The sequence below is a fragment of the Barbatula barbatula genome (genome assembly GCF_947034865.1).
Source record: "Barbatula barbatula genome assembly, chromosome: 21".
NCBI lineage: Eukaryota > Metazoa > Chordata > Actinopteri > Cypriniformes > Nemacheilidae > Barbatula > Barbatula barbatula.
The window spans coordinates 1,960,646-1,985,219 of record NC_136784.1 but is presented as its reverse complement, the minus strand read 5'-3'; the positions used below and the strand labels follow the sequence as shown (position 1 = coordinate 1,985,219).

The 24,574-nt window shown below is 39.4% G+C and overlaps 1 protein-coding gene across 2 annotated transcripts in view; it reads left to right on the top strand.

Moving 5' to 3' along the window:
- trappc9 (trafficking protein particle complex subunit 9) overlaps window positions 1-24,574 on the top strand; it is a 146,262-nt gene that overhangs the window by 35,022 nt on the left and 86,666 nt on the right. For both annotated transcript variants that reach the window (XM_079485643.1, XM_079485642.1), the window contains 4 exons: window positions 6,072-6,157; window positions 11,174-11,300; window positions 11,562-11,694; window positions 14,118-14,269. In XM_079485643.1, coding sequence (XP_079341769.1) covers window positions 6,072-6,157; window positions 11,174-11,300; window positions 11,562-11,694; window positions 14,118-14,269 — 498 coding nt within the window. The remainder of the gene's footprint in view (window positions 1-6,071; window positions 6,158-11,173; window positions 11,301-11,561; window positions 11,695-14,117; window positions 14,270-24,574) is intronic.

Sequence of the window (24,574 nt, the reverse complement as noted above, 5' to 3'; positions counted from 1 at the left end):
TTTGGATATTTTTACTGGAAATCAAGATAAAAACTATACATAAGGAAATCATTTTTATACAGTTATTTCAGCAGCTAATGTGAATTTAACATCATTTGACTTCAACCCAGATGTTAAGTAATTTCTGATTTAAAGGTGCCATTCAAGGGGAAACTGTACTTACCTAGGCAAAGATTAAAAATAAGAGGACTGTACATGGAAATGACATATCGTGAGCCTCAAACACTATTGTTTCCTTCTTGTGCATGTTAAAGATCACTGAAAAAGAGACCAATCCCAACATAACACTGACTGTGACATTGAAGTCGGGAAATCATCCGGACCGTGTTTTAGCCAGATGTGCACAGCCGAATCGTCAGAAGTGTTACTTTGACTAGGATGGACATTAAGCAGTCGTCCGGTCAGAGACGAAGTATATTTTTATATATTGGTGATTTGAAAGGCTTTACAGTCCATAGGTAGATGGTTTATAAGAGTGGTTTTGTATATGAACGCACTCTGTAACAGTAACAATGGACTTTTGACAACTTTGGTAAGGCGAGCTCTGAACTACGTTCTGTTAATACTGCGCATCAATCATCTACGTAAAGCCAAAAGAGGGTGCCAAATCTATAACTCTAAGGTATAATAAAGTTTGCTTTTCTACAACAGGTATTGTGAATTGGGTTGGGCGATGTCTACCAAATTGGCATCGGACGATGTCGACAGGGAAACCTTACGATTGGAGATGACATGGTTGTATTCTTTGAACATGGTTGTATTCTTTGAACAAGCCGTGACGTTATGAAGGCTTCTAGGCCCGAGCTGCGCTGGGACACGTCTTCTTTATAGAGCGCGAGCTGGGCAGTTAACAAGTCATCTGTACGGTGCGAGTGCTGTACATGTTTGCACTTAATTAAGCCCCATACATTCAATGTGGATATCACAGAACAATTTAACATATTGTTTCAATGAATTCTTTGGGACTTTTAATGTTTCAAACAGAGATGGCGATACAGAGACACATTTTATAGATCACACCTTTAAAACAAGAGATTGATGTGGTGTTATGTATATAATGCTCACAACTACCGAGATGCCCGTTCAATGAAATACAATTGGTAGCTATGTGTTCTGCATTTTTTTAACCTAACGTCTATTTATACTTGTTAGTAGCACTGCTATATTGGAATAGTATAAGTGTTTATTTGTGTGTGCTTGTGAAATTAATTTATATTCATATTTAGCGTGTTTGTGTATGAGCGCTTTCTCCGTGTTTGCTCCCACGCTGAGCGCGTGCTGATAATCAGCACTTTCCAACCAGCCAATTCATCTCTTCTTAACATTTGTTATGACCTGCAGGAGTCCATACGCGGGAGTGCTCTCTCTCCCCACTGATTTTCTGGTTTAACAAACTCGCGCTACCCGAGACGTCGCTCCTCGACTTTAGTTTCCGCGCTGGGTGGCTGTGGTGTGGAGCCGGGTGACCTCGCTGTAGGGAAGAGCCCTGTGCAAATGAGGTGCTTGTTAGTGATCGCATCATTTTTAAAGCTTTTCTTTACTGTAAAAGTCTTCCTGTAAATGCCTGTGGCTTTCGGTGACGTCTTTTCAGAACGTGAGGTTTATGGTGAGGGAAGGCTCCAAAGAGCAAAGATTTGGTGTGTATTTAAGATGGATACGATGGTTTGCCGTGTGTTGCTTTATAAGTCTTGTCAACCTCAAAAGCACAATCCAGAATGGATGAAGTCACAGCGTGTGACTGTATAATGCCTAATGTAGACATGTCTGTCATCACAGCAGAAGCGCACACACTCACGACCCAAACCACAGGTGTCATCCATGTGTAGATCAATGTCGGATTGACCAATTTGGGACGTTTAAGTGATGTATAATACAAATGAGATTATTTTTGAGCCATTTTTTAAATGCACAACCTTGCCCGGAGCAAAATGTGATTGTTTGGATGTTGCTCTTTCATCAGATTTGATGGAGTTCTGGAGTTGTGTTTGATTTAAGTATCAACTTAGTCTCTGGTCAAGTTCTTATGAGAAATAAAGAAAAAATAATTGTTGAAATCCATGAAGAGTATGGATGTGTAAAACGAATATAGATTGTAGAGGTACAATAATATTGTATTGACTGTCGATGGCAGATTTGACAAATCTGAGCTCAGTTTGAGACATTGTTGAATCTCTCATGAGACTTCTGACTCTCTTCCTCAGAAGAAATAAATGTTTCCATATGCTCTAATCTCATTGACGCTAGGAGAAATAATTGCAAAACTAAAGAGATCTCAGCTTGATTTTTCCTGTTTATGGATGAATATGTTGGGAATGTCACGCAACCTACTTTTTTCTATGTAGTTTACGTGCGGTGCACAGTATTTGAACATTATATATGCATTGGATGCCATGGCGCTCTGCTGCATTTGCATGTTTGCCTGCTGTTTTTAATGTTTGTCGTTGCAGATCGCGTACTGTTTTATATTTTATTCTGAGTCAATAGTCAGCAGCGTGCAGTATTACATACGATGTCTTTGGAATGGATGACTGGTTACTGGTTGAAATGAATCGCGTGGTTACTAGACAATCACAATAAATGCGTATATGGATGCGTATATCACCGGTATCTATTAAGTGGCAGAGCATCAATGAAAGTGTAGCGCACTTATTTAAAAGACACTTGTAGCACACAATCATACTCTCAGCTCTTTATAATAGCAAACCGTTCAGCTTTTGTGTAGCTACAAAAGGTTTGAGAACACCAAGTTCAGCTTGATGTGAGTCATTCAGGAGAGCTCCTTACACATGAACAACAGCAGAGATAAAGGAGTGATGGTGAATCTCCGAAGGAGGCTTTCCGGTAGGGTTTCACAGTAGTGACGTACAGACGGATTAGAAGAATCACTGGACTGTTATGTGAACTGATGATGGATTTGATTGCTCTAGTTTCTCTTTCTTCTGTTTGTTCTTTATGGGTCTCTATAGTTTGATGTTCTGCTCACAGTCTTTTACTGTAGCTGTAATGGAAATGGAGAGAAATTGCACAGTTCGGTGAATAATCTTTGACATTCCAACACCTTCAAGAAGCTCGCTGCACTCTCTCTCTCTCTCTCTCTCTCTCAAGATTCATGTTGATAAAACGTATTGTGTAGAGGTTCTTATTTGTGTTTTTTTATACATCCAGTCAAATCGCAGAGAAACACGAAAACCACGTCAACTATTTTTCTCCTTTCAAACGTGTCAAAATACGATTGCAACTTTTTGTTCACAGGGACTTTGAATTAACTCAAAAGTGCTGTCGTGATGGTCCGTTTGTTTAGAATGGGTCAAGCAAAAAGGTCAATTTATCCAAGCCAAAAAAATGAAATTAAAAGAGATTTTGTTACATAAAACTGTTGTTTACTAGAATTGTATTAGATTTGAGGTTTTGTATTGATTTATAACATCTAGTATAGATGTTTTCAAAGCAAGAATATACAAAGGTTACTTTCATGATGCAGATTATATCTGAAAACAACCAAAAAAGTAAATGACATTAGCTAGCAAGTTAAAAGTATGTATTGAATTCTCTCTCTCTCTCTCTCCCTCTCTCTATCTCTCTGTCTCTCTGTCTCTCTCTCTCTCTCTCTCTCTCTCCCTCTCTCTATCTCTCTGTCTCTCTCTGTCTCTCTCTGTCTCTCTCTGTCTCTCTCTGTCTCTCTCTGTCTCTCTCTGTCTCTCTCTCTCTCTCTCTCTCTCTCTCTCTCTCTCTCTCTCTCTCTCTCTCTCTCTCTCTCTCTAACATTCATGCATTTGGCAGACGCTTTTATCCAAAGCTTACATTGCATTCTATTAAACATTTCTACTATACGTCCTCTCACTTTCTCTCCTTCTCTCTCTCCCTTCTTTTCTCTACACTTCTCTTAGTTTCAATTTGAAAGTACTTCATTGGCATGATTGTTTTTGATACAAAATATATCTGTATACCTAAAAGCAATAACAAGAAATATGCATATCACAACAACAACAAACAATAAGATAGCATTAAAATACAGTGCATGGTAGAGGATAAAATGAGATGAGAAAACGTTTAAAATAAACGAAATTGTGTCTCTTTCTCTCTGTGGCTTTAGTAGAATCTACTCCACAGGTGTTTTTCCTTTTCATGTAGAAATGTCTGTTTGCCTGTGAGGAGAAACCTCTCTTCACATGCATGTTTCATGTATTCTTGAAGCATATTTAATCTATCACACATCTGCAGGCTTCTGTCTCCTTTAGGTCCTCTTACCCAGAGTCAAGATCTCTTTTTCTCTCTCTGTGGCACAAGACTCACAGTCCTCAAACCTGTGATGTCTTTCAATAAATCGCAGTATTCTGTTACGTATCAAGATCTGGCAACGGCTTTTTATTTGTCTGATTACAATTATGACGTACGAGCAAAAATCTTCATTTGTGCTGAAGGATTCATCACTCAACAGGTGCATTTCTTCCTTCCTGAACCTGTGATTTCCGTTTACCACCCATAATGCACCTCACCTCCCTCCGTGAAGTACCGCGGGGCCTTTGCGTGGCATCTTGCTCAAATGAAATCATTAAAGCGCCTCCTGGGCATCTCTCTTCAGAGTGATATTAGGTTTAATTGGCCCGGCCTGCCCTGGCCTGTCAGCCTCTCATCCTTTCACAGGTTCCTGCTCTTTTCTGAAACATTCATCATATGGAAAAGCCGTCCCCTGCCTCCGACTTCACAACATCTATAATATAGAAGCTACTTCCTCAGCCTTACTTTAATTTCCCACCGGAGTGAGACCTGGAGTTTACTCTGGGCTCTGGATTTATTCACTGCTTTAGGTGGGATTAATAGATTCCTTGACTCAACTGGAAAAATATTTATTATTTTCAGAATCAGAACCATTATTTATACCATTATTTGGGTATTTGATCGTGAAACCTACGATGATTTGTTTTCGTGTTATTAATGGAAACCTTGCAAACTTTTTGCCCGGAACTAATGTCATAACTCTCAAGCTAAATAATAATAGTGATTATCATAATTATCAGAGAACCTTTTTATTACCAAGCAGCTTTGTGAAGACTCTGAGATGTTTCACATTTCTCTTGGGGCTCTTTTGTTTTGGTCAAAGTCATGGTATGACGTACTAAAATGAATGAACAAACATACAAAGGCTGTGTTCACATTTGACTTGTTTTTGACAAGAAAACGTTGACAAAAGCAGGGTTTTGTGTCAGAAAAGAAGCTGTGGTTACACATAGCAGACAGCGATGTTCAAAGATAGCATTTGTGCATGAAGGCAGCTCAGGACCAAAAAGGCGCTTAGGATGTTTTTGAGAACACGTTTTACTCCATAGGAGTATAATGTAAAACAGACGCTAGCAGTATTATTTAGTATGTACAAATTTGGCCCGCTCTGAATGAAGTGTATCTTCTAGTTACAGTGAATTTTCGGACATGTACGGAAGTCTTAAAGGTACAGTAGAAAAACAGTCTGTTTACTTTTAAAGGTCAGACTCTTCCACGTTGGTTTTTATTGTTTGAATCGAATCCATGTGATCTGATTTCCATACGTCCCTCAGATGCTGGATTATTAGCGTCAGATGCGTCTCTGATTCATTTCATCGTGAAATCTCCAAGCATACTGCCCGTAATACTCTGAATATATCTCATCCTTCAGAGAGCATGGAGTCATTGTTTGGAGACGATTAATTCGGATCAGTCTCCATCTTAAGATTCATGGAAATAGTCTAATGTCTAAAGGGTTTTCCTGCAGAAATGAAATTCAACTGAAAATACTGTGATTTTTATTGACGAGAGTCCCACACTAGATTGTGCTATTGTTGATTAATATTAAAGACTCTAGGTATGAGATGAAAATTCACAACGGCCGCCGGCGGTGTATTTTGATCAGATTTACATTGCAGAGCAGTGTGTGCGAACTTTGTGTTTCCAGGCCGGGAACGCTGTTATTGATCAGACTGTCAACATTCACCGATCTTCTTAAGTTGAAGAGCCGGATGTGTTTTTCGTTCTATATGAATATATACCGAGCGTGACACTTTTGAATGATGTTCGTGTTTGTTTTGCGTGTGTTGCAGATTTCCAGTGGGTTCAGGGTGACGTGTGTGAGGTGCAGTTAATGGTGTATAACCCCATGCCCTTCGAGCTACGAGTGGAGAACATGGTGAGCATCGACCTGTCACATGCACTTCATCAAACAAAAATCAATCCAAAACACGTTAAACATAAGCATGTCCGGCAGTTAAACTGCTCACGATTGCGTTTAGTCCAGGGGTTCCCAAACTTCTCAGCTCGCGGCCCCCGCAATAACAGTGACAGGGAGTCGAGACCCCCACTATCCTCGGATGTGGGTAAAGGATACAAACATTGCGCGCATGCATTTTTCAGGTCTATCCAAACACGCGGATAATGACAACACAAAAGAACACAGTCCAACATAATATGACTTTATAGTTATTTACTCATTATTTGACTTGAATTGATGCAAACTGATTCGAGTGCTGATGGATGGCCTCTTTTCGTACCTGAGGTTTAGCTGTATGAATGAGAATGAGTAAAAGCCTCTAATTGTAATTTTGTTTGCATTGTGTTGAATTGCATTTTTAAGGGACGTAGAGAGGATAGAGTTCATTACACAAGCAAGACGAAACGGAATGACAAAGAGGAACGCTTAAGTGCTCTTTACTATAATTAGATCTGTAAAACTTAGAAAACTTAAGGCTGACACTTTAATGTCTTTAATGTCAAATGAGAATCAGATCTCATCTGGCAGAAGATACAGAAGAGCGTCAGACCTCTCCAGCATAACTCTTCACAACTTCTTAAAGTCGATAAAAGGAAGATTGGTCATCTTGAAATCTGAAAAGTACGACTGGTTGGTCTTAAATAATCGCTAGTCAGCGGGACTAGTTGTTAAGATGCAGTTTAACTTAGCGGCTAAGTTTACGCAACTGGCCCCAGTTTATACTGACAGAGAAATAGACATCTTTAATTCTTTCACATTAGAAGGGCAATGAGAACTACAGACAAGTCATTATTAAAGGGTTTTATAGTGTTTTAACTCTGTGCGAAAGCAACAGATTAATAGAAAATAACAAAATTATAATTTAAAGTGATACCTCACCCAAAAATGAAAATTCTGTCATAAGTTTCTCACCTTCGAGTTTTTCCAAATCTGTAAATGTAAAAAACAATAAATGTCTTTGTTCTGATGAACACGGAGAAAGATATTTGGAAGAATGCTTGTAACCAAACAGATCCCGCCCCTCATTGACTTCAATTGTAGGAAAAAAAAAATGGTGGTCAAAAGTGCCCAGAACCGTTGGCTGTCCGACATTCTTCAAAATGTCTTTTGTGTTCAACAGAAAAAAAAGTATTTTTCCTACCGAGGTAGTCAATGGGGTCCAAGAACCGGTTGGCTGTAAGCATTGTTCTGAATATCTTTCATTGTGTTTATAAAAACAAAATGGTAACACTTTACAATAAACTTGCATTTGTTAACATTAGAGACACTTACTCCCTTATGTGTTCATATTTGTTCCACAGTTTAGAATAATATAAAAAGTATAAAAGAAAACAAAGGGAACTTTGGGAAATGTTGCATCTAAATATATATATATTAAACATTTAATTTTTTATCATCTTCAGTGTAGTTACCTTTTGACTATATTTTGCAGAAAATGTAATTTCATAAGCAGCCTTTCGAGGTCTTGACCTAAGATTATCTTTTAACAATATTACTGTAGTGCCCATCTGTTCTGAGCTCTTGGCTGTTCATTTTGAGTCTAACATTTTATTTAAAACTAAAAAAAAATTTTTAATGGATGTTTTGTCATAAAGCAAATCTGTATGTTTGCAAAATTATATTTTTGTCTACTTAACTACTTTCAGACATTTAAGCACATGCCTTCAGATCAAACATTACTATAATAATGAGAAACGTTTCACTCAAGTGTCCCAAAACTGACCGGTAGTGTACATGTTTAATGCACAACAAACAAGCGGAAACAACTGTATTTGCAATAACTATCATTAACAAAGATAAATAAATGCTGTTAAACTATATTGCTCATTGTTAGTTCATGTTGACCAATGCATTTATTACTGTTAACAAATGAACTTGCAAAAACTGGTTTAGGTTTTTTATTTACAAAAATCATGTTTTTTATTGTGTTGGTTACTCATTTTTATTGAGTCATTATTACTTCATCAAAACAATCAGACTGGAGTTTGATTTTATACTTGGAAACACAAATGACCTCTTCAAATACAACCATATAAGTTTTACAAAAACACAGAAAAGCATGTGAGTGTAAACACAATTTATTTGATAGAATATTTGGTTTATATGTCAGTTTTATGATTTCTTGGCTTCGCAGGAGCTGCAGTTTTGAGTTTAGTTCAGACAGAACTTGTCATGTTGGCTTCAAGGCTACTTTGGCCTTATATGATCATCATGACCATGTCATACTGACCGAGGAACACAAACCACATTGAAGAGACATTATGAATGTGGGGGTGCAGAGAGGAGCTCTTTATGATGCTGTAATAGGCCACTCATAGAAACCCAATTATCAGCCTCCGGCCATTTGGAAACATTCCTTAGAAACTCAATTAATAGGACACATAGACATATAATCTTGAGCTGATCTGTTGAGCTCGCTGCGGTGCATTCTGGGATTGATTATTCCACAAATGACACATCTGATGCTGCAGCATGATGCTACATGGTTGCGTGGGAAAGCTTTCACATTTCATCAGGTGTTGTTCTTTTCAGTCTCAATGATTATAGCGACGGGAAGAATTATAGGAACAATTGTACGGTCGAGGGTACAGTATTGATCAAGCGGCCTTGTTGTTGTAGCGATTGTTGATCTGATCCATAAACTTGCATGTTAGCAGTCCCGATTCATAAACTCTCATCCCAGAGCTTTTTCTCCTGTGTTGTGCGTGTAGGTTTGATGGAAGGAAAAAACTATTTCAGGGTCTTTAGTCAAGTTGTTCCAGACATCCCCCGATCTGCTCACAGATGGAGTCTGCGTGGTGCCCGATATGCTCCTCTGACAGTCACAGTCTGTGTCAGATTGCACCACGGATGATGCCAAGATGAGCCAGTTTGACCTCATCGATGACCTCATGTATTACAATAGCAGGATTGTATCCGAAATACAAATACAATGTCTGTTGTGATATTTTTAAAATATAGTTTTTCGAGGCGTTTCTCTTTTCGGTGTTCATTTCATCATGATCCGGGGTTAATTATGTGCCTGTGTTAATGGTGAGCTTTGATAATGGCTCGCACAACTTTTGTCAGGTTAAACATTATAAAGTCCACACAAAGAGCAGATTTCTCCGAAGGCTTTTTGTAACAGCCTCTGAAAATCTGCCGCTGGACATCCTGGCCAGAAAGAAACAGATCGTTAGCATTAACTGTCAAGCTAATTAACCTTTTCAGGAAGAAAGGCAAATGAGTAATTTTAAAATACGTCTTACACAATACCAAAGTCATCCACATAATGTGAGCCGAAGGGTTTAGATAGTGTGGAGAATTTTTACAGAATGGGTGCTCGTGGGTCCCCGTTTCAACCAATGGATAATTTAAGTTTGACTTCATAGAAATGTGCAGATGTGTGAGTTTTATGGTAGATGTTGTATGGTGAAACGAAAAAACAAGTTTAATCTAAAGCCACAGCCCTCTTGAATGTGAATGTGTCGGGATATAAACATTTATCCAGCGTTTCATGTTTTTGCTGCAATCCATCTTCCAAAAGTACAGAAAACAAGCAAATGCCGCATGTTTTGATCTGAACAAAGTCTTTAACCAATTCCTTTTCAAAATGTTAATTTGGCATAATGAATATAATTTGGCCACATTCAAGCATCAGAATATACAAAGTCAGAATAAAATGTAAACATGTTTCCTGGCGGGGATAGAGTTAATATTGCAAGTACATTTATCCCGTTGTAAGGATGTATGAGATTTTCACTACGAAGAAAAACTAAAATACTGATTTGGAAACTAGTTTTAGCATTTCTATAAAAGTCTTCCTTAGGATAAAAGTGAAAGTTCATTCGGGAGAGAAAATGGACACGAGTGCTTGAATCATCTATTGAGGAGACGAGTTAACAAAATATCAGGATAAAATGAAAGATCCTCCGGTTGCTGGAGTCTGGCTTCATTGGGTCTAATATGATAAAAAGTACATTTGCAGCAGTCTGAATGGAGACTGTGAGCTTGAATAGAGAGTTGAAGTATCTCGGTGGAGAGAATCTGGATGTAATAACCGTCACTCGGCTCTTCGGCGAAGGTGCGATCGTCTCGTTTTCAATCCGTGTTCAATCCGCAACTCTGATTCCTGTAACGTTGTTTCCTTTCTCTGCAGTGCCGCGAACAAGAGCAATTTTCTCCATGGGTGATGGGAGAACATGCTGGGAGAGATTTCATCAGATATGGGGCAGGATGATTTATTATATGATGCTTAGAGTCAGGAAAAAAGAAAGAGGGAGGCGAAAGCAAGCTCACATTTTATTTGTATTCTTCTGTTTTTGCATTTCGCATTTTGTAGAATCAAGTATTGCATGTGACTGAAGGAAAAAGTGTACGTGGGAAATTTACCCATCGGTCATTGCTACAAGATGTGCGTGTAGTTCACCATTCGTTCAGTATGTAGGGTTCATTTATAGGGCACTTGAAAGGGACCTTGTGAATCAGACGTGAAGTCAACCCATTACTGGCTTTCATACAGACTCAAGATTCCTGTTGTTGTTTGTCGTAGATTCTTTTGTGAATTAATATCTGGTGAATTTGTGCTTTTCTCAGTAAAACCGAGGGATTTAACCACAGCCGTAATGAAATTCTGACAGATGAAAAACACATGCAGGCCGTTTATGTTAATCGCCACCCTTTTGCTCAGAGGACCCTGAATGAATCTGTTGTTTATCGTTTGTGTGTTTTATCTTTTAATAGCATCTGCATGACGTTCTCAAACTGCGATTGAAAAGCCATCAGCGTTTGTTTTACATTTAATCTGCTATTTTGTGAGATAATTGATTAAATCAAGAGAAAGTTGATCTCCACAAGCACTGCATTTCGGTTTTTGGCCGAGCAGAGAAAATGTCCTTGTTCAGCTTTCTGTGTTTTGAAATGTGTATCAGAAACTCTCATCTTTGTGTTTGTCAGGGTTTGTTGACGTCAGGGGTGGATTTTGAGTCTCTTCCTGCTGCTCTGTCTTTGCCGGCCGAGTCCGGCCTCTATCCGGTGACTCTGGTCGGAGTTCCACGTACCAACGGGAACATCACGATCAGCGGTGAGTTTAACAGGTTTTATTTGCGTATTTAACAATAATGCTGAAATCAAAGCTGACTTAAACAAGTCTAGTGTTTCGCTGTTTAATAAGATAAAACCCTCTCATTAAAAAAGGATAAAGTCTATGTACCGTGTCTTGTGGCCACTACTTAACGTTTACAAATCCTGCGTTTGTTTTGGGGGACTTTAATAAGCTGTAATTGCCTTTATATCATTAGTGAAGTCTGTGATTAATGTTAAAGCCTTTGGTTTGTGTGTGCAGGTTACCACACGTGTGTGTTTGGGGTGAGCAGTGACTGTCTGCTGGATGGATTGGTTGGGGTGAAGAGCAGCGGCTGTACGGTGGAGGTGGTCCCGTCACTCCCGCGACTGCAGCTCTGCACATCATTACCCAGGTTCTTCTCTCAGTCTCATCCCATCTCATGTTTTTTCACCCTCTTATCTCATGTTGTCTCTTCTAATCTCGTCACATTTTCGTTCATCTAATCTCATTTGGTCTCGTCTCACCACAGCCCTCTTCAGCATCCTTTTCCTCTCCTATTATCACTTCTCATCTGTTCTTTCACCCCCTTCTCTTATCCCATCCCATTGTGTCTTGTCTCATCTCATCTCATTTTTGTCTAAACCCCCCCTTTTGTATTTTGTACCAAAGACTTCTTGTAACACACACTTCTCTGACATGCTTATCAAGTCAAGTCAGCTTTATATATATAGAGCTTTTTACAAGTTTCATTGTTACAAAACATCTGTACAAGAAAACATTGACTATAAGCAAAACATAAAAGGTTATGCAAGTCAAAACACAGGTCAAATATCAGACGGACTATAAATTCCTATATGCAGTGTTAATTAAATAAAACTACGCAAACAGTGTGCAAACGGTGGCGAGGAACTCAAAACTCCATTGGAGGAGAAAAAAACCTCAGAGGGAAAGCAGGCCTAACCAGGGGATTCCAATCCCTTCTTGCAAAAGCTGCAGCCTCTGCACAACAAGGCAAAATAAAAAAAAAATTGATTTAAGATTATCATTAATAATTTTGTAGAGTCGCCACGTCCTTTGTCCAGCTCTATCATCACAGCATTTGTCAGGTCTGGGTATGGACTGCATCCTGCTCGCTCTAGTACTCTTAGAACAATGAGACAAGACTGGCTGAGAGTAGATGTCATCTCCTCTTGTCTGTCAGTGTTTCTCTGCTCTCTCATGTCTTGGACCTCTCTTCATCGGCTCTTGTGAGGGTTTGATGTGCAAAATAGCAATAAAGAAATACAGACGTGTCTTTGCTTAAAGAGTCAAAGATAAGAGATAAGGATGATGGTTAGAGGAAGGATCACAATGGTCTTCTGCTTACTAAACGCTGTTGTTACATGTGAGTGTTTTATTATCTAACAGCTGGGAGCGCAGTGCTCTTGATTCTTTAGTTCAATGGTTAGTGTCGCCTACCAGAGTGTTTCTAGAAATGCTGGCTGCCATTACATTAAAGGGGTCATATGACACGGCTAAAACTTCTCCATTTTTAGTGTATCGTAGTGACTGAATTACAGCGCCACATAGTGTTTTGCTGAGCATAGTACATCGTTTTGAGATGGATTCAGTGGTCTCATGTTCTTGAGAAGGTGCCGTGAAAATGAAAATAGGATATGGAAAGCTCTGATTGAAAAGTTTAAAAACACAAATACAGATGTATTTTGTATTATACAAATATATTGTTTATTTGATTGATTCTTCATGTGGTGTGGAATTATTTCTCATAATAATTTCCTTACGGCTGAAAGTTTCTCAAAGAGAATAGGATTGCTGGATGCACAATGTAATATTGTTTGTCATAGGCAGATTTGGCAGTCGGAAGATTTCAAACGGTCTAAAAGCGCACACAACTAATTGCAGTACGGCTTAAACCAAACACACAGGAGCACAGATCCACACATTTGTTTTCGTTTGACGGGATTGTCCGTCTTCCTGTAATCATAGTTAGTTCTGCAGGAGCCGCTGTGAATATTATAATGGAAATCATTATTCTTTAAATCTGCAGTTGTCAGAATGACTGTCCGTGGGTTTCTTTTGCGATCCAGCTCGAATGTGGCTTTCTGTAAAAGTATACACAGGATATATACACTCATTTATCATTATTTCTCTTTAAGACGTCATGTGATGGGTTTTGAGAGCCAAACATCCGAGTGTAAGAACTGAAAGCTCTTATGTAAAAACAGCAGAGTAAGATGGCGTGAGAGGTGGATTTAAACTTGAAAATTACTGACTGAAAGACTCCAAGACTGTCTTTGATCTAAGAGAGGATAAACTTTGAGGGAAGATTTATGGTACAGAATGTTGATGACACGCACAGTTTTAATGGTACATTTATGTGTCTTATATAACTTGAAGTTCTACTTCAAGAAATCTGAAATATGCAATTTACATGATATTACCGGCAGTCTCGTTTATGAAGTCATTTTTTGTGTTAATATGTCTTGTGTTTGTTTGTATGATATCAGTGTCTAAGACAAATTCCCTTTTGTTTTATTCTTTACAGAAATGTCTTAACATGCGGTGCAACCAATAATATCAATAATTGTATTCAATTTAAAATAAAACATAAAATGTTTGTGGCTAAAATATGAATCTCTGATACAGTATGCTTAAGTGAACTGTATTTTTAAATACATATTGTTATTTATTTGTATTTAAAATTTGTTATGAAGAAAATCCTTATACGTAATGGACCCATATGAATAACTGAATCGGCTATTTTGGGTCTGAATGCATGTACAGTATCTCTGTCGCATTGAGTTGCTAAAGATGTTGATGTCTATGTGTGTACAGGTCGGCTCATCTGTCCAGTGAAGATTTGTCCAGCAGTGTCTCCTTACAGCTGTTTAATGGAGAAACGCAAGAGCTGGTGGTCACCCTGGATAATATCGGTTCAGAGACTCTGAACACATTGGAGCTGTCGTCTAAAACACTCAGCACTAAAGGTACACACACACACACAGACACACACACTCTAAAGTCTCTATCGAGAGTAAATGCCGCAGTGATTTTGATATGATGCTCGTCCTGTAATGGGATGGCGGTTCAAAGGCTGTGCTGATTGTTTCCAGCTCGTAATAGAGTCTGTGCATTAGTCTGATCACTCCGACCCCTATCAGATTTTCCCAAGACTCCGGCGTTTTGATGTGCTCTCTCTCTGTTTGAATAAAGACGTCTGCTCTTATGCACCTCTGTCTATGCACCTTTTGAGGATGGAAAATAAGACGCTCTTAGCATTTCGCAGTATTCCACACACGCACACACACACGCACACACGGACATGAAAAGCATGTGTGTGTTTCTTCTAATCCCAGACTGCTTTCAGTATTGGTGAATATGCAGGTGGCCACTACACACATTGAGACGCACAGGCGCACAATCTCTTTCCTTTCATGTTGATGTCCTTCGGCTGAGTTGTGTGTGCGCCTCCACATTTCTGTCTTTATTTCTTTACTTCGTTGTGTTAAATTTAGGAATATTTCAGTTAGGGCTGGGTGATAAAACGATAATGATATGTATCGACAATACAACTTTATCAATACAGCTTTCCTGTTGTGTTAACAACGCAAGGTTGTGTGTTGGATTGCAGACACCTATGTATAAATGTATAGGATAATGCAATGTAAGTCGCTTTGGATAAAAGCGTCTGCGAAATGCCTACATGTAAATGTTATCAATAACAATAGATACAAGGTTTGATATAATGCTCCAAACCTAACATCGACGTTAAGTTTTGTAGCATAACAATCCATGCGCAGACACTGGATCATAAACAGCCTTTCTTCTCGGACAGTTTGGCATTTTTGTTTTACAAATAGTCGGCGTTTGCAACATCCAAGTTTGGATTTTGCTTTTACAGAGAGATCATTAATCGTCATACAGTGTTCATTCTATGACTGACTAAAAACACACAAGGTTCATATAAACACAATGGCTTATGTTATAAGTGATGTTAACAGTGGATGTGCATTACCTCTTAAAGTGACAGTAACCTAATAAACCTGTTGCTGTGTCTGTCATAATAAGTCTATTTATTAGCAAAACACTTCACAGTAATGCAGTTGAAATGGGGAACATGTGAATAATACAGTGGTCAAATTCAAACTGCATTTTCTACTGATCCCAATAAAGGATTTTATTATTATTATTATAAAAGGAATCAAACATTCTTGATATCGAATTATATGAAACATCAATGATAGATTTTCAGCTGTATCGCCCAGCCATAATGTCAGTGGTTTACTCTTAAAACTGCATGTTTTTGCATTTTCCGAGGGTGATGTGAAAAGTCGTGCCCGACTCTTAGCCTCGATGCTAGGGCGTGGTATGTCCTCAAGGTATTGCTTGGTTGAGAAGTCGCTCAAGTCTCTTGATAAGGCTTGGGTCAGTGTAAATGTTTAGGATTCTGTGCATTCTCAGCAAATCTTACTTTGAGTATGAACCAAAATAATTGTGAAACTCAACCTCGATAAAGAGGTTCATCCTTACATTTGTGAGTTTCTGTTTGCCTTCAAAACATTTGTTTTAAACCGGGTGGAGAAGCAGACAGGTTGAGCTTGTTAGTGTCCGTAGATCTTGGATTTATGTGCAGGAACTGCAAGAGCTTTGACATCTCTAGGTCCAAATGAGACTCAATTCATGGATTTATTTTCTTTCTCTGCTGGCTTCATTTTCTTTGCGCTTGTCAACAGTTAGATGGAAACTTATTTATAGTGATGTAAATCTCAAAAGAGGGAGGCATACAAGCACATGTGTGTGAACACACCTCAGGGGTGTTTTATATGTTGTGCTATCAGATATAAAGCCCGGAGAGTAAACCAATACTTGGATTGTTTATTGGAAATGTCAAATTAGTTTTGTTAAATCTTTTGGCATTAATAACCCACAAAATACATTGAAGTTGTGTAACAAAACGGGTGTTATGTTAAGTGTCATAATGTTAGCATTGGGACCAATTCTTCCCTGTTTTCAGTTACCAAAGCTTGATTTTCTTTTTATTTCTTTTTCTAAACTCATTACATCAGGGCCAGTCAACTGGCGGGCCAAACGCGGCCCGTCATACACCTTAACATTTCAAATAAGTGGAGAGACGTCAAGAACGGTATGTTTTCAGAAATGCACATCCTGAGACAAAAGTAATTCCGGCGGCTCATAACGATATATGGACGTCTTATAAGCGATTTTATCGGTCTGTCCAAGAAACTTAATGTTATTTACAACATTATAATCTGCAGTCCACAGCCACACGTCCAAAACGTGTCTTGTGCCCTTGAAAGTAACTGCAGGAAGGGTACTCAAGGGTCTCATATAAGGGAATAATTTGTTGTTGTTATTACCGCATTCATTATGTATGATTTAAACAGTTTAGGAGAAAACAGGAGAATATTTAGGAGAAACAGCTGTTCATCTCCCTCCAGAACTTGCACTTCAAAGGATCTGTATACAAAGGATTCGATAATAGCGTTCAGTTTATCGCACAGACCAGTTGATTCGCTTTATAAGACACCAGTTAAACGTCATAAGGGGCAGGGATTGCTTTTGTGTTAAATGTAGTGGCGTTTTTGACTTTTATTGATTTTACTTCAACCTTCATAAAAATCTTCTTGAAAAAACAATGCCACCCACATCTTCGATGTACTATTGGTTTCGTGGTGAGTAAATTAACAGCATTGTCATTTTTGGGTAAACTAAAGCATTAAGGAATATAAATATTCTGAAAAGGCTCACAAACTGGCTGCACAACAACGTGTCTTTATAATATCACATTTACTAATAATCTAACAGTTGAAATGTTTCTTTATACACGAACAATGGATGGATGGGTATGTATTTTAGTAAGGGGATCCTTGGCATCATAAATTGGGAAGCCGCTGGTGTATAGAACGGTCATGTCCCACTCGCCTAGACATTCTTTGGGCTTGACTTCATTCAAATTAAAGGTACAGTACGCTAATTCTGAGAAACGCTGTTGATATTTGACATTGTTAAGCAAACAATCGCACCCCTACCCAAAATAAAAACACAAGCCAAATTATGAACGCTCATTCTCTTCTCAGACAAAAGTCACACAATGATATGTTTGGTTGTTGGTTGTCATTCTCAAAATTGTTTCTCAGAAATCACATTCAAATAGTAATTAATTGTAATTAGGGTTTCGAGCCCGAAGGGCTGAAAACCTATTGTATTTGTAAGGATTTTTATTAGGGTTTCGAGCCCGAAGGGCTGAAAACCTATTGTATTTGTAAGGATTTTTATTATTATTATTATTATTTTTCCGCGCTAAAACACATCGCCCAGCCCAAAGTGTAACTCGTAGAAACTCGAGACTTTGTCAATTGGTTGTATCTGTGCAGGTTACTCAGATACAATGACCCAGCCAAATCGGCCCATAGGGGGCGCAATAGCGATGGCCAATGCGTTTGTGCTCATTGCTCATAAACCGGATGTCGCACAACAAAGTTTTTGGTGTCATTGGAATCCTTGGCTCCAAACTTAAAAAATGGCTATCTCCGATTTCATTTCCGGTATGCAAATTTTTCCGCTAATTTGCATTTTACAAAAAAAAAAAAAAATGAACTAGTCCCTGGATTTTTGCCCGATCGGAACCAAACCAACGCTGATGAATTCTGTGGAGTGTGAATATGAATAATCATAAAAAGAAGTTGAAATTTCGATTCAGGGCCGCTAGGGGGCATCAAAACGTCCGAACCGGAAGTAGCCTGTTTCACTGAAATGGCCATAACTCGTGAACCGTTTGAGATATCTTCACGGGGCTTGGACCCTATGTGTAGACTCTCAGTCCAGGATCACAGTAAAAAGGAGTTGGCGTTTGGCCACTAGGTGGCGCTATAATAGCAAAGAACTCGAAAAGGGCTATAACTACGCAACCGTTTGCCCGATCGACTTATTATTTGGTATGGTGTGTCTTTGTGTCATGCACCGTGACTGTATAAAAGGACTTTGACGTTTCTCAAAAAACATGGCCGCTATCGGCCAATGAATTTTGAGCACTCATTACACAGGGTTAACGGGGGCCGATCGAAACGACACTCGCTGGGCTTATTCGACTTGTGGTCCAGAAGGTCTGTAAGAAATATGAACTCATTCGGCCACCAGGGGGCGAAGTAACGGTTTTAGAGTGCATAAACAATTGTGTATCACGTGACATTTGACACATACTCAAACTATTTACATCATATGATAGCTCTCCTCATTCTGAACAACATTGCCTCTGGACACGCTTCTGTCGATCAAACGGATCGTGAGTTATCGCTGACGATGTCAAAAATCTACTTTCGGAACTAGTCCTTGGTTTTTCAACCGATCGGAACCAAACCAATGCAGATGACTTCCGTGGAGTGTGAATGTAAATAATTTTTGAAAAAAAGTTGAAATTTATATTCATACACGGTAGGGGGGGCCAAAAACTGAACTGGGCGGAGCCTATCACATTAAAATGGCCATAAATCCAGAACGGATTAACACATCATCATGGGGCTTGGAACATATGTGTAGACCATCACTCTGAGTTCACCTACAAAAGAAGGTGGCGTTTGGACACTAGGTGGCGCTAAAACAGTAAAAATGGCAAAATTGACGCTTATTTCATTTCTTATTCAATTGTGCATCACGTGACATTTGACATTTACACAAACTAATGATATCATATGATAGTTCTCTACAGTCTGAACAACTTTGCCTCTTGATCCATTGATGTCAATCAAACGGTTCACGAGTTATCGGTGACGATGTTAAAAACATACTTTTGCTAACTAGTTCTTAGATTTTCAAGCAATTTCTTAATTTCCACCACAGTACAATTCTCTGGACTCTCTAGGTCAATAATGATCAAAAACATGTTGAGTTTTTTTGTTGTGTGACCATTACAGGGTCCTTTATTATATTAACGTGAAGAATGTACGTTTAAGGTCGCTACTACTTAATAAATAATCCAACTGACTTGCAATTAAGTAGTATAATACATATGAAGAACCCTGAAGGAATGTTTGACACCGCACACTTCTGAACTTCGCGTGATTCCCGTCTCATCTACCCGAGGATTGCTGCTTAATCCTGTCATTTTTCTGTGTGTGCAGGACTTTGATCTGTTGTGGTTGTGTTGGGGAGGGACCCCTGAGCCTGTTCAATGATGTCACAGTGCCTTAGATGGCTCAGATGACGAGAAACCCGTTATTACTGCTTGCAGTTATATTTAGGGTTTCGAGCCCGAAGGGCTGAAAACCTATTGTTTTTGTAAGGATTTTTATTCTTCTTCTTCTTATTATTATTTTTCCGCGCTAAAACGCATCGCCCAGCCCAAACCGTAAGTCGTAGAAACTCGAGACTTTGTCAATTGGTTGTATATGTGCAGGTTACTCAGATACAGTGACCCAGCCAAATCGGCCCATAGGGGGCGCTATAGCGATGGCCAATGCGTTTGGGCTCATTGCTCGTAAACCGGATGTCGCACAACAAAGTTTTTGGTGTCATTGGAATCCTTGGCTCCAAACTTAAAAAATGGCTATCTCCGATTTCATTTCCGGTATGCAAATTTTTCCGCTAATTTGCATTTTATAAAAAAAAAAAAAAATGAACTAGTCCCTGGATTTTTGCCCAATCTGAACCAAACCAACGCTGATGAATTCTGTGGAGTGTGAATGTAAATATTCATTGAAAAAAAGTTGAAATTTCGATTCATGGTCGCTAGGGGGCATCAAAACGTCCGAACCGGAAGTAGAAAATTTAACTAAAATGGCCATAACTCGTGAAATGTTTGAGCTATCTTCACGAGGCTTGGACCCTATGTGTAGACTCTCAGTCCAGGGTCACAGTAAGAAGGAGTTGGCGTTTGGCCACTAGGTGGCGCTATAATATACATGAACTCTAAAAGGGCTATAACTACCCAACCGTTTGCCCGATCGACTTATTATTTTGTATGGTGTGTCTTTGTGTCATGGACCGTGACTGTATAAAAGGACTTTGGGGTTTCTCAAAAAACATGGCCGCCATCGGCCAATGAAGTTTGAGCACTCATTAGACAGGGTTAACGTAGGCCGATCGAAACGACACTCGCTGGGCTTGTTCGACTCGTGGCCCTGAAGGTCTGTAAGAAATATGAACTCATTCGGCCACCGGGGGGCGAAATAACGTTTTTGGAGTTCATAAACAATTGTGTATCACGTGACATTTGACACATACTCAAACTATTTACATCATATGATAGCTCTTCTCATTCTGAATAACTTTGCCTCTGGACACGCTTCTGTCGATCAAACGGATCATGAGTTATCGCTGATAATGTCAAAAACCTACTTTCGCGAACTAGTCCTTGGTTTTTCAACCGATAGGAACCAAACCAATGCAGATGACTTCTGTGGAGTATGAATGTAAATAATCATTGAAAAAAAGTTGAAATTTCGATTCATACACGGTAGGGGGGGCCAAAAACGGAACTGGGCGGAGCCTATCACATTAAAATGGCCATAAATATAGAACGGATTAACACATCATCATGGGGCTTGGGACATATGTGTAGACCATCACTCTGAGGTCACCTACAAAAGAAAGTGGTGTTTGGACACTAGGTGGCGCTAAACCAGTTAAAATGGCAAAATTTAGACGCATTTCAATTCTTAAACAATTGTGTATCACGTTACATTTGACTTATACCCAAAATATTTACATCAAATCATAGTTCTCTTCATTCTGAACAACTTTGCCTCTTGAAGCATTGCTGTCAATAAAACGGTCCATTAGATATCGATGATAACGTTAAATACCTACTATTGCTAACTACTTCGCGGTTTTACGCCCTATTGGAACCAAACAAACGCAGAGTGCTTCTGTGGCGTGTGAACATCAAAAGTACTTGAAAAAAAGTTGAAATTTGGATTCATACACGGAAAGGGGGCCCAAAACTGAACTGGGCGAAGCCTATAACACTTAAACAAACGTTGTTAGAGAAGGGTTTGAGATAGCTTCACGGGGCTTTAAACATATGTGTAGACCATCGCTCTGAGCTCACGGTAAAAATAACACGGTGATTGGACACTAGGTGGCGCTTTAACGGGAACAATGGCACTAAATACTGTAATTATGCAACTGTTATACATCTACAGGTTCTGATACGCTTTGAAAATAAACCTCTCGGCCCAGGAACTTCAGACTTCTTGAGTTTGAAAGCACCTTCGCTTCAATTTAAAAGCCAACAACAATGAAAATCAAATACTCATTAACGAATTGTCCAAATGATTTGACAGTCAGGAAAATAACATTATTGTAGTATATGTGCATGTTTCTGTAAGCATGCATAGTTTCTATGAGTTCATACCTGTCATTTTTCTGTGTCTGTGTGTGTTGGACTTTGAACCTTCATGCGTTTGTTGTGGTGTGACCCCTAAACTGTTCATGAATGCACGACTGCTTTTGACTGCCTTAAAACTCGAAACCCGATAAATGCTGCTTGCAGCTTTAATTAGGGTTTCGAGCCCGAAGGGCTGAAAACCTATTGTATTTGTAAGGATTTTTATTCTTCTTCTTCTTATTATTATTCTTCCGCCATAAAACGCGTCGCCCAGCCCAAACCGTAAGTCGTAGAAACTCGAGACTTTGTCGGATGGTAGTAGTCTTGCTCGCTACTCAGATACTTGGAGCCAGCCATGTCGGTCCATAGGTGGCGCTATAGCGATGGCCAATGCGTTTGGGCTCAATGCTCGTAAACCGGATGTCGCACAACAAAGTGATTGGTGTCATTGGAATCCTTGGCTCCAAACTTAAAAAATGGCTATCTCCGATTTCATTTCCGGTATGCAAATTTCTCCGCTAATTTGCATTTTATGAAAAAAAAAAAAAATGAACTAGTCCCTGGATTTTTGCCCGATCGGAACCAAACCAACGCTGATGAATTCTGTGGAGTGTGAATGTAAATATTCATTGAAAAAAAGTTGAAATTTCGATTCACCGTTGCTAGGGGGCGCCAAAACGTCTGAACCGGAAGTAGCCTATTTCACTAAAATGACCATAACTCGTGAACCGTTTGAGCTATCTTCACGGGGCTTAGACCGTACATGTAGACCCTCAGTCCAGGGTCACAATAAAAAATACTCGGTGTTTGGCCACTAGGAGGCGCTATAATAGCAAAGAACTCGAAAAGGGCTATAACTACGCAACCGTTTGCCCGATCGACTTATTATTTAGTATGGTGTGTCTTTGTGTCATGCACCGTGACTGTATAAAAGGACTTTGGTGTTTCTCAAAAAACATGGCCGCCATCGGCCAATGAATTTTGAGCACTCATTAGACAGGGTTAACGGGGGCCGATCGAATCGACACTCGCTGAGCTTGTTCGACTCGTGGTCCTGAAGGTCTGTAAGAAATATGAACTTATTCGGCCACTGGGGGCGAAAAAACGTTTTTGCAGTGCTTAAACAATTGTGTATGACGTGACATTTGACACATACTCAAACTATTTACATCATATGATATCTCTTCTCATTCTGAACAACTTTGCCTCTGGACACGCTTCTGTCGATCGAGCGGTTCGTGAGTTATCGCTGATGATGTCAAAAACCTACTTTTGCGAACTAGTCCCTGGTTTTTCGACCGATCGGAACCAAACCAATGCAGATGACTTTTGTGGAGTGTGAATGTAAATAATCATTGAAAAAAAGTTGAAATTTGTATTCATACACGGTAGGGGGGGGGCAAAAACTGAACTGGGCGGAGCCTATCACATTAAAATGGCCATAAATCCAGAACGGATTAACACAACATCATGGGGCTTGGAACATATGTGTAGACCATCACTCCGAGGTCACCTACAAAAGAAGGTGGCGTTTGGACACTAGGTGGCGCTAGACGAGTAGAAATGGCAAAATTGACGCGTATTTCAATACTTAAACAATTGTGTGTCACGTGACATTTGACAAACACACAAACTATTTACATCATATGATATCTCTTCTCATTCTGAACAACTTTGCCTCTGGACACGCTTCTGTCGATCGAGCGGTTCGTGAGTTATCGCTGATGATGTCAAAAACCTACTTTCGCGAACTAGTACTTGCTTTTTCAACCGATCGGAACTAAACCAATGCAGATGACTTCTCTGGAGTGTGAATGTAAATAATCATTGAAAAAAGTTGAAATTTATATTCATACACGGTAGGGGGGGCAAAAACGGAACTAAGCGGAGCCTATGACACTTAAACGGACGTTGTTAGAGAAGGGTTTGAGATAGCTTCACGGGGCTTTACACATATGTGTAGACCATCGCTCTGAGCTCACTGTAAAAATAACACGGTGATTGGACACTAGGTGGCGCTATAACATGAACAATGGCACTAAATACTGTAAATATGCAACGGTTATCGTCTCGGCCCAGGAACTTCAGACTTCTTGAGTTTGAAAGCACCTTCTCTTCAATTTAAAAGCCAACAACAATGAAAATCGGATACTCATTAACGAATTGTCCAAATGATTTGACAGTCAGAAAATAACATTCTTGTAGTATACGTGCATGTTTCTGTAAGAATGCATAGTTTCTATGAGTTCATACCTGTCATTTTTCTGTGTGTGTGTGTGTGTGTTGGACTTTGATCCTTCACGCGTGTGTTGAGGTGTGACCCCCTAACCTGTTCATGAATGCACGACTGCTTTTGACTGCCTTAAACCTCGAAACCCGCTAAATGCTGCTTGCAGCTTTAATTCTTCTTCTTATTATTATTTTTCCTCGCTAAAACGCATCGCCCAGCCCAAACCGTAAGTCGTAAAAACTCGAGACTTTGTCAATTGGTTGTATATGTGCAGGTTACTCAGATACAGTGACCCAGCCAAATCGGCCCATAGGGGGCGCTATAGCGATGGCCAATGCGTTTGGGCTCATTGCTCGTAAACCGGATGTCGCACAACAAAGTTTTTGGTGTCATTGGAATCCTTGGCTCCAAACTTAAAAAATGGCTATCTCCGATTTCATTTCCGGTATGCAAATTTTTTCGCTAATTTGCATTTTATGAAAAAAAAAAAAAATGAACTAGTCCCTGGATTTTTGCCCGATCGGAAGCAAACCAAGACTGATGAATTCTGTGGAGTGTGAATATGAATAATCATAAAAAGAAGTTGAAATTTCGATTCAGGGCCGCTAGGGGGCATCAAAACGTCCGAACCGGAAGTAGCCAGTTTCACTCAAATGGCCATAACTCGTGAACCGTTTGAGATATCTTCACGGGCCTTGGACCCTATGTGTAGACTCT